Source organism: Silurus meridionalis, chromosome 23 (assembly GCF_014805685.1).
Source record: "Silurus meridionalis isolate SWU-2019-XX chromosome 23, ASM1480568v1, whole genome shotgun sequence".
Taxonomy (NCBI): Eukaryota; Metazoa; Chordata; class Actinopteri; order Siluriformes; family Siluridae; genus Silurus; species Silurus meridionalis.
The window spans coordinates 4,349,606-4,359,923 of NC_060906.1; the positions used below are offsets into that span (position 1 = coordinate 4,349,606).

Consider the following 10,318-nt stretch of genomic DNA (forward strand, 5'->3'; position numbering starts at 1 on the left):
CTAAGGAATGTAGAAGTTTCTGATTGGACTCGAGTGAGAGACCCAGAAGAAAGCGGAGGAAAAGATCCAGATGTCCAGTCTGACTGTATAAAGCCTGATCTACAGCACTCCTGTGAACATCTGAAAGTGTCCTACAGACCTGATTCTGTTTAAGAACATTTCTCTGTTCCTTCATGAAGGTCAGGTGCACATACAGAGCTGCGAGATGTTCCTGAATGCTCAGATGAACAAAGCAGTACACTTTACTCTGGTGAAGCCCAAACTCCTCTCTGAAGATCTGCGTACACACACCTGAATACACTGCTGCTTCTGTCACATCAATGTCACACTCTCTCAGGTCTTCCTCATAGAAGATCAGGTTTTGTTTCTCCAGCTGCTGGAAAGCCAGTTTCCCCAGTTTGAGAAGCATTTCTTCATCGCTCTCCTGCTTCTGTAGGTACTTCTCTCTTATGATGTTGGTCTGAATGATGAGGAAGTGTGTGTACATTTGAGTCAGAGTCTTGGGGATCTCTCCACTCTGCTTCACCCAACATTCTCTCTAGAACAGCAGCTGAAATCCAGCAGAACACTGGGATGTGGCACATGATGTAGAGGCTTCTTAATGACTTCAGGTGTGTGATGATCTTATTGGCCAGGTTCTGATCACTGATCCTCTTCCTGAAGTACTCCTCCTTCTGAGGGTCATTGAACCCTCGTACCTCTGTGACTCGATGGACACACTCAGAGGGGATTTGATCAGCTGCTGCTGGTCTGGAGGTGATCCAGATGAGAGCAGAGGGAAGCAGGTTCCCTTTGATCAGGTTTATCAGAAGCACATGCACTGGTGCTGATTCAGTTACATCACACACTCTCACTGTCTTCTGGAAATCCAGAGGAAAACGACACTCATCCAAACCATCAAAAATGAACAAAACCTTCTCCAACCTGGAAATGTCCATTTCTTTCATCTCCTTGAAAAACACGTGAAGGAGCTCCATCAGACTCAGTTTCTGCTCCCTTATCAAATTCAGCTCTCTGAAAGGAAGTGGGAATATGAGGTAGAAGTCCTGATTTGTTTTCCCTTCAGCCCAGTCCAGAACAAACTTTTGCACAGAGACTGTTTTTCCAATGCCAGCTACTCCCTTAGTCAGAATGTTCCTGATGGGTTCTTCATAATTTTTAAATAAGAACTTTGTCAGTACTCTTCTGATATTAGATATTAACTTTGTCAGAGCATTCCTGATGGGTTCTTCATTTTGTTCAGGTAGGGGGTTAAAGATGTCACTGCATTTGATTGGTGTGTCCTCAGTTGGGTTCCTCCTTGATGCTGCCTCGATCTGTTTCACCTCATGTTCTTTATTGACATCTCCACTGTCTCCCTCTGTGATGTAGAGCTCTGTGTAGATCTCATTCAGGAGTGTTCGGTTTTCCTGATTTAGCATCAATCCATTCAAACACTGAAACTTCTTTATCAGATTGAACTTGAACTTCTTCTGGAATTCATCTGCAGCAGTGGATTCTGGGTCATGTCTGTGACAGGGTGAAGAAGGAAGACATGGTGAGACATGGACTCCAATGATTAGAGCAGAAGTTCACATTTTTCCTGCTAGATAGATCTTTATGATGTTCTCAATGTGGATTTACTTTATTCTACTGGAGGTTTTCTATCATCTAATCACTCTGTAGTTACTAACAGCAGAGAGCTTTAGAATAGCAGTGTGTCAGTGTCACAGTCATGGTGCTGGTTTTGATCGTACCCTGTAGCTGTGATGATGATGATCTCTCTTCTGTCTCCTGCCTTCTGTAGAACACTGGGAACAAAAACAACAAGTGTTAAAGATCTCAATGTTCCTCACTTTAATACTGGAGTTTAAACCTGAACACAAATTGTACTACAAAAATTGTAGTGAGAGCAGGAACACTTGAAGAACACAGAGCTGAATACAACTCCAACATTGTGCACCTGGAGAATTAAATGTGCTCCTGTTTTCATTTCTCACTTTTTCCTACTTGTATATTCTTCCTACACAAACCAAAAGTATTGGAACAGGAAGTCCAGTTCTTTGGGTTTTTGCTCGACACTGAAGACATTTGGATTTGAGAGTAAAAGATGAAAATGAAACAATAAATCAGAATTCCAGCTTTCAGTTCCTGATCTTTACATCTAGATGTGTTACATCATTTAGAACACTGCACCGAACCTTTCAGGAAATGAAAGCTGAAATTCTGATCTCTCGTCTCACATCATCTTCTGATGAAGATTTCCACCTACTCACATGGTTTTGGGAAGTGGGAGTTTAGATTGAGGAAAATGCTGATTTTCATTCTGACCTCAATTCTGTTTTCTGTCTCTGTAGTTTACTGTAGAAAATTATAGAAATGTCTTTAAGACAGAATTTAATTGTTGCTAAAATCAGGGTTCCTGATCCCCAAAAATACTGCTTACACCTTTAAGTAGTAGTGTTTAGATGTTTCCTGTAGCTTTTTTGTTGTTTATATTAGTATTTTTACTTTAGGATTTAAGACATTTGTCACGGTGTGAGCGAAACAAAGGCAGAAGCCGGAGTACAGCTCGGGTTTTAATGGCATGCATGAGAGAGATACACACTGACACACACAGCGCATTGCTTTGTGTCCTCAGGTTGAGAGAGATAGTCTGTAGCGCATGAGAAGCGTAGCTGACCCGAGATGCACAGGGAGGGGAAGCGCAGCCGGTACGGGATTCTGGAGTCCGGATGAAACGGCTGAGAGAAGTCCTGTAAGAAAACCGAACGCCAAAACATGCAGTACGGGAAGTCAACATAAACAATAACGGGAGTGAATGTGAGTGAGGGGTTTATGTAGGAGTGGGTGATGAGCTTCAGGTGTGCCTCGTTAAACCTGGGGCTTCAGAGAGTGGAGGCATGAGTGATGATGAGCTCCAGGTGTGCCTCGTTAAACCTGGAGCTCTATGGAGAGTGGAGGCATGAGAGCCACCAAAGGGGCGTGGCAGGTGGATCCTGACATTACCCCGCCCTGAACTGGAGGGCCAGAAAGGACCTGAGGCGGGCGACAGCCCAGGCGGCGCAGGAACGATGCTCAATGCATGGGATGGACCCGTGCTCCCAGGGGAAGTCCGAGCAGCGCAGCTCATAGGCCAGAATCAAACCCTGGTGAAGATCGGAGCCAGGAGGAAGGCCGGAGAAAGCGGTTCCAGCGGCGACCGGGACGGAGAGCTGCCTGCGGAGACCAGGGATGAAGGGCGTCTTGGCGGAGCCAGGAGGCAGAGAGACAGCCCAGCGTCGGATAGGGACCAAGCTGCGCCCTCAGTCGAGGTTGGCGACCTCCACAGCAGATGCCTCCCATCACACGCCCAATATCTATGAACTACATCCTCACATGATCTGATCCACTAGCCAATCAGAAAATGCATTTCAGACAGTACATCACTAGTTCAGAGCACCCGCCAAAAGGGCCCCCCCCAACACAAATGTCATAACCCCCTGATAAAGCTCACTGCCCCAACCCACACTACTACACCATCTAAAGCCAACATCTAAAACCCCACCCGCCATCACTCCACTACATGAACCCCCTCTGGAGCCGGGCGGGCGTCGTCGAAGGAGGAGCCGGGCGGGCGTCGTCGAAGGAGGAGCCGGGCGGGCGTCGTCGAAGGAGGAGCCGGGCGGGCGTCGTCGAAGGAGGAGCCGGGCGGGCGTCGTCGAAGGAGGAGCCGGGCGGGCGTCGTCGAAGGAGGAGCCGGGCGGGCGTCGTCGAAGGAGGAGCCGGGCGGGCGTCGTCGAAGGAGGAGCCGGGCGGGCGTCGTCGAAGGAGGAGCCGGGCGGGCGTCGTCGAAGGAGGAGCCGGGCGGGCGTCGTCGAAGGAGGAGCCGGGCGGGCGTCGTCGAAGGAGGAGCCGGGCGGGCGTCGTCGAAGGAGGAGCCGGGCGGGCGTCGTCGAAGGAGGAGCCGGGCGGGCGTCGTCGAAGGAGGAGCCGGGCGGGCGTCGTCGAAGGAGGAGCCGGGCGGGCGTCGTCGAAGGAGGAGCCGGGCGGGCGTCGTCGAAGGAGGAGCCGGGCGGGCGTCGTCGAAGGAGGAGCCGGGCGGGCGTCGTCGAAGGAGGAGCCGGGCGGGCGTCGTCGAAGGAGGAGCCGGGCGGGCGTCGTCGAAGGAGGAGCCGGGCGGGCGTCGTCGAAGGAGGAGCCGGGCGGGCGTCGTCGAAGGAGGAGCCGGGCGGGCGTCGTCGAAGGAGGAGCCGGGCGGGCGTCGTCGAAGGAGGAGCCGGGCGGGCGTCGTCGAAGGAGGAGCCGGGCGGGCGTCGTCGAAGGAGGAGCCGGGCGGGCGTCGTCGAAGGAGGAGCCGGGCGGGCGTCGTCGAAGGAGGAGCCGGGCGGGCGTCGTCGAAGGAGGAGCCGGGCGGGCGTCGTCGAAGGAGGAGCCGGGCGGGCGTCGTCGAAGGAGGAGCCGGGCGGGCGTCGTCGAAGGAGGAGCCGGGCGGGCGTCGTCGAAGGAGGAGCCGGGCGGGCGTCGTCGAAGGAGGAGCCGGGCGGGCGTCGTCGAAGGAGGAGCCGGGCGGGCGTCGTCGAAGGAGGAGCCGGGCGGGCGTCGTCGAAGGAGGAGCCGGGCGGGCGTCGTCGAAGGAGGAGCCGGGCGGGCGTCGTCGAAGGAGGAGCCGGGCGGGCGTCGTCGAAGGAGGAGCCGGGCGGGCGTCGTCGAAGGAGGAGCCGGGCGGGCGTCGTCGAAGGAGGAGCCGGGCGGGCGTCGTCGAAGGAGGAGCCGGGCGGGCGTCGTCGAAGGAGGAGCCGGGCGGGCGTCGTCGAAGGAGGAGCCGGGCGGGCGTCGTCGAAGGAGGAGCCGGGCGGGCGTCGTCGAAGGAGGAGCCGGGCGGGCGTCGTCGAAGGAGGAGCCGGGCGGGCGTCGTCGAAGGAGGAGCCGGGCGGGCGTCGTCGAAGGAGGAGCCGGGCGGGCGTCGTCGAAGGAGGAGCCGGGCGGGCGTCGTCGAAGGAGGAGCCGGGCGGGCGTCGTCGAAGGAGGAGCCGGGCGGGCGTCGTCGAAGGAGGAGCCGGGCGGGCGTCGCCATCGAAGGAGCCGGGCGAGGCGTCGCCATCGAAGGAGCCGGGCGGGCGTCGTCGAAGGAGGAGCCGGGCGGGCGTCGTCGAAGGAGGAGCCGGGCGGGCGTCGTCGAAGGAGGAGCCGGGCGAGGCGTCGCCATCGAAGGAGCTCGGGCGAGCGTCGCCATCGAAGGAGCCGGGCGGGCGTCGTCGAAGGAGGAGCCGGGCGGGCGTCGTCGAAGGAGGAGCCCTGAGGCGGGCGTCGCCATCGGAGGAGCCCTGAGGCGAGGCGTCGCCATCGGAGGAGCCCTGAGGCGGGCGTCGCCATCGGAGGAGCCCTGAGGCGGGCGTCGTCGAAGGAGGAGCCGGGCGGGCGTCGCCATCGAAGGAGCCGGGCGGGCGTCGTCGAAGGAGGAGCCGGGCGGGCGTCGTCGAAGGAGGAGCCGGGCGGGCGTCGTCGAAGGAGGAGCCGGGCGGGCGTCGTCGAAGGAGGAGCCGGGCGGGCGTCGTCGAAGGAGGAGCCGGGCGAGGCGTCGTCAAGGAGGAGCTCAGAGGCGTGGCGTCCACCTCTCGCACGGAGGCAAGACATCGCCATCAAAGGAGCTCGGAGGCGGGCGTGCTGAAGCAGAGAGGGCTCTCTGAGACTCTGTGGAGCGGAGAGGAGCTCTCGGAGGCATGCTGGAGCTGAGAGGAGCTCTCGGAGGCATGCTGGAGCTGAGAGGAGCTCTCGGAGGCATGCTGGAGCTGAGAGGAGCTCTCGGAGGCATGCTGGAGCTGAGAGGAGCTCTCGGAGGCATGCTGGAGCTGAGAGGAGCTCTCGGAGGCATGCTGGAGCTGAGAGGAGCTCTCGGAGGCATGCTGGAGCTGAGAGGAGCTCTCGGAGGCATGCTGGAGCTGAGAGGAGCTCTCGGAGGCATGCTGGAGCTGAGAGGAGCTCTCGGAGGCATGCTGGAGCTGAGAGGAGCTCTCGGAGGCATGCTGGAGCTGAGAGGAGCTCTCGGAGGCATGCTGGAGCTGAGAGGAGCTCTCGGAGGCATGCTGGAGCTGAGAGGAGCTCTCGGAGGCATGCTGGAGCTGAGAGGAGCTCTCGGAGGCATGCTGGAGCTGAGAGGAGCTCTCAGGGATGCTCTGGGGCAGAGAAGCTCTGTGACGTGGCTTCACCGGGAGAGGAACCCTGTGACGTGGCCTCACTTCCAGAGGAACAGTGAGGCAAGCTGTCGCCTTCTGGGTGACCGTGAAGCGAGCCGCTTTCGGGAGACCGTGAGGCGAGCCGTCGCCGGGAGACCGTGAGGCGAGCCGTCGCCGGGAGACCGTGAGGCGAGCCGTCGCCGGGAGACCGTGAGGCGGGCGGTACGACGCCCTGGTAGGCGGCGGAGACGTCCTTTCGGCCAGGCGGCTACGACGTCCTTTCGCCCTTGAGTCTGAGTTGAGTGCTCTGGGAAGCTCCGGGCGGAACTGAGTTTGCCTGGAGACCTTGGAGCGGAGAGGAGCTCTCGGAGGCATGCTGGAGCTGAGAGGAGCTCTCGGAGGCATGCTGGAGCTGAGAGGAGCTCTCGGAGGCATGCTGGAGCTGGACTGTCCTGGAGGTCCTGGAGCAGGCTGAGAATCTCCTGGAGGTCCTGGAGCAGGCTGAGAATCTCCTGGAGGTCCTGGAGCAGGCTGAGAATCTCCTGGAGGTCCTGGAGCAGGCTGAGAATCTCCTGGAGGTCCTGGAGCAGGCTGAGAATCTCCTGGAGGTCCTGGAGCAGGCTGAGAATCTCCTGGAGGTCCTGGAGCAGGCTGAGAATCTCCTGGAGGTCCTGGAGCAGGCTGAGAATCTCCTGGAGGTCCTGGAGCAGGCTGAGAATCTCCTGGAGGTCCTGGAGCAGGCTGAGAATCTCCTGGAGGTCCTGGAGCAGGCTGAGAATCTCCTGGAGGTCCTGGAGCAGGCTGAGAATCTCCTGGAGGTCCTGGAGCAGGCTGAGAATCTCCTGGAGGTCCTGGAGCAGGCTGAGAATCTCCTGGAGGTCCTGGAGCAGGCTGAGAATCTCCTGGAGGTCCTGGAGCAGGCTGAGAATCTCCTGGAGGTCCTGGGCGGAGCTACGCTCTCTTGGAGGTCCTGGAGCAGGCTGAGAATCTCCTGGAGGTCCTGGAGCAGGCTGAGAATCTCCTGGAGGTCCTGGAGCAGGCTGAGAATCTCCTGGAGGTCCTGGGCGGAGCTACGCTCTCTTGGAGGTCCTGGAGCAGGCTGAGAATCTCCTGGAGGTCCTGGGATGCAGCGCTCTCCAAACTCTGGTGTAGCCTCTTGGCAAACACTGGAGCAGTCGTGCTTTGTGGAGAGAGATGGTGGAGATCTGCGGTGACCATCCCTAGTTCCCGGGTGAGAAGCCGAATAAACCGGGCGCCACAGCATTCGCCACCAGAGGCGCTCCACAACTCACTGGCCAGAGAGGATTCTCCAGACAGCAGAGAAATGTGAGTGCGATCTTACCTGCTTCAGTGGGGTAAGAGGATGAATAAAAGTCTATATATTCACCAACGCTCCGTATAAATCCGCCCACCCAGCCCTGTCGCAAAAGCAGCAGGAAATCCATGGCGTCATAACAGGGGCGTGGCGCTGCCGAGCATGATCCGTGAAGCGGCAGCGGACTTCGGGTTTTCCAGGCGGAGCTTGGCTGCCGCTTCATCATGGCAGGCGAATCCTACCTCCGAGGTTCGGTTCGCTGGGAACAGTAACCCGATCATTTTTTTTTTTTTTTTGTAAATTATATCCTTTTCAGGAGGTTCGTTATTCTGTCACGGTGTGAGCGAAACAAAAGGCAGCCTTTTAATGGCATGCGTGAGAGAGATACACACACACACACACACACACACACACACACGGCAGTCCTCAGGTTGAGATAGTCCCACAGTGAAAGGCATCTGGATTCTGGGTCGGATGAAGCGGCTGAGAGAATCCTGTAGAAAACATGAAATGCAGTGGGAAGTTCAGAACAATACAGCTGATGTGGTGAGGGCATGTAGGAGTGGAGTGATGAGCTTCAGGTGTGCCTCGTTAAACCTGGGGCTTCAGAGAGTGGAGGCATGAGTGATGATGAGCTCCAGGTGTGCCTTGTTAAACCTGGCGCTCTATGGAGAGTGGAGGATGAGAGCCACCAAAGGGGCGTGGAAGGTGGGTCCCTGACAACATTACGTGTAATTGATTGTGACTTCAATAAATACTTACACTTTTTCATCTAAAGGATTTACTGAAAGTATTGTAGAATCACTAAAGACCAAGTAACTATAATATAAATCTAAACAGCTGCTAATGACGGTGTAGTGCAGCCATTAACTGTGACTTTACCTAGGAGAATTATGGGATGTTACCTGTGTCCAGGTGAGGAGATTCCAGTGCTAAATCTCAAATGTTCATCCATAGACTGATCACTTTTCATGGAGACACAGCTGGGCACTGGTGAGGGTGATCTCTCTCTCTCTAGTTTACTGTAGAAAATTATAAAAATGGTCATGAGCCAGAATTTCATTGTTGCTAAAATCAGGATAGAAAATCCAGTGCATTGAAAAAGTCCCTATGCAGTGGTGGTGTAGAGCAGGAAGTGGAGCACGGTTTTAAAACTGGTGATAAAAACACAGATTTAGTTTGGATAAGATTATAATTTATAGTATGTAGTTGATGTAGAAAACAGTTCCAGCCCACTGTAACTGCTCCTGCTGGATTGGAGTTAAACAGCACTTATTGATTTGGTTCCTGTAATTGAGGTGATGTTCTAAAGGTTTTCTGTGATTGTGCTGAAAAGGAGCTGAACTGAGGTCAGTAATGAGAATCTCAGTGCTGCTTAAACACTCATTTATAACACATATTATAAGGATTATCCATGTTGTTTGTGTCTTATAGCTTTAATTAGACAATGAGTTTATGGCTCTTGGTTTTGAGAGTTTCATAAATTGTGCACAATGACGTGTATTTAATTGTGTAATAAATGTATTTAGGGTGATGTTTATACATGAAATGAAGATCTCAGAAATGTCTCCAGATTTGCAGATATGAACAGTTCATTAGTAAAATACTAGAAAATGGCAGGTTACCAGTCTTTTGAGGGTGAGGTCACATGATCTGTCCCTGATCAGGGATCTCCATTTTCAATGCTCGTGTACACGCAGAGTCCTGAAGATGCAGATCTCTTCTGCTGGAATCAATCACACTCCTAGAAAACACAAAACCATGCAGTTAAAACTGGGGGAAAATCTTTCTAAAACCAGCTGATCCTCATGATGTCTTACTGATTCTCACATATTTTCAACATCTTTATTCCTCATAGAGAGAGAGAGAGAGAGAGAGAGAGAGAGAGAGAGAGAGAGAGAGAGAGAGAGAGAGAGAGAGAGAGAGAGAGAGAGAGAGAGAGAGAGAGAGAGAGAGAGAGAGAGAGAGAGAGAGAGAGAGAGAGAGAGAGAGAGAGAGAGAGAGAGAGAGAGAGAGAGAGAGAGAGAGAGAGAGAGAGAGAGAGAGAGAGAGAGAGAGAGAGAGAGAGAGAGAGAGAGAGAGAGAGAGAGAGAGAGAGAGAGAGAGAGAGAGAGAGAGAGAGAGAGAGAGAGAGAGAGAGAGAGAGAGAGAGAGAGAGAGAGAGAGAGAGAGAGAGAGAGAGAGAGAGAGAGAGAGAGAGAGAGAGAGAGAGAGAGAGAGAGAGAGAGAGAGAGAGAGAGAGAGAGAGAGAGAGAGAGAGAGAGAGAGAGAGAGAGAGAGAGAGAGAGAGAGAGAGAGAGAGAGAGAGAGAGAGAGAGAGAGAGAGAGAGAGAGAGAGAGAGAGAGAGAGAGAGAGAGAGAGAGAGAGAGAGAGAGAGAGAGAGAGAGAGAGAGAGAGAGAGAGAGAGAGAGAGAGAGAGAGAGAGAGAGAGAGAGAGAGAGAGAGAGAGAGAGAGAGAGAGAGAGAGAGAGAGAGAGAGAGAGAGAGAGAGAGAGAGAGAGAGAGAGAGAGAGAGAGAGAGAGAGAGAGAGAGAGAGAGAGAGAGAGAGAGAGAGAGAGAGAGAGAGAGAGAGAGAGAGAGAGAGAGAGAGAGAGAGAGAGAGAGAGAGAGAGAGAGAGAGAGAGAGAGAGAGAGAGAGAGAGAGAGAGAGAGAGAGAGAGAGAGAGAGAGAGAGAGAGAGAGAGAGAGAGAGAGAGAGAGAGAGAGAGAGAGAGAGAGAGAGAGAGAGAGAGAGAGAGAGAGAGAGAGAGAGAGAGAGAGAGAGAGAGAGAGAGAGAGAGAGAGAGAGAGAGAGAGAGAGAGAGAGAGAGAGAGAGAGAGAGAGAGAGAGAGAGAGAGAGAGAGAGAGAGAGAGAGAGAGAGAGAGA

At 54.5% G+C, this 10,318-nt stretch overlaps 2 protein-coding genes across 2 annotated transcripts in view; both read right to left on the reverse strand.

Annotated features, from left to right (window-relative positions):
• The window catches only part of LOC124377358 (NACHT, LRR and PYD domains-containing protein 12-like), a 578,147-nt gene that overhangs the window by 20,426 nt on the left and 547,403 nt on the right, over window positions 1-10,318 (reverse strand).
• The window catches only part of LOC124376808 (NLR family CARD domain-containing protein 3-like), a 13,503-nt gene continuing 3,827 nt past the window's right edge, over window positions 643-10,318 (reverse strand). The window contains 6 exon segments of the mRNA XM_046836092.1: window positions 643-683; window positions 686-1,142; window positions 1,227-1,509; window positions 1,737-1,790; window positions 8,355-8,471; window positions 9,075-9,193. Of these exon segments, the coding sequence (XP_046692048.1) occupies window positions 643-683; window positions 686-1,142; window positions 1,227-1,509; window positions 1,737-1,790; window positions 8,355-8,422 (903 nt within the window). The 5' untranslated portion in view covers window positions 8,423-8,471; window positions 9,075-9,193.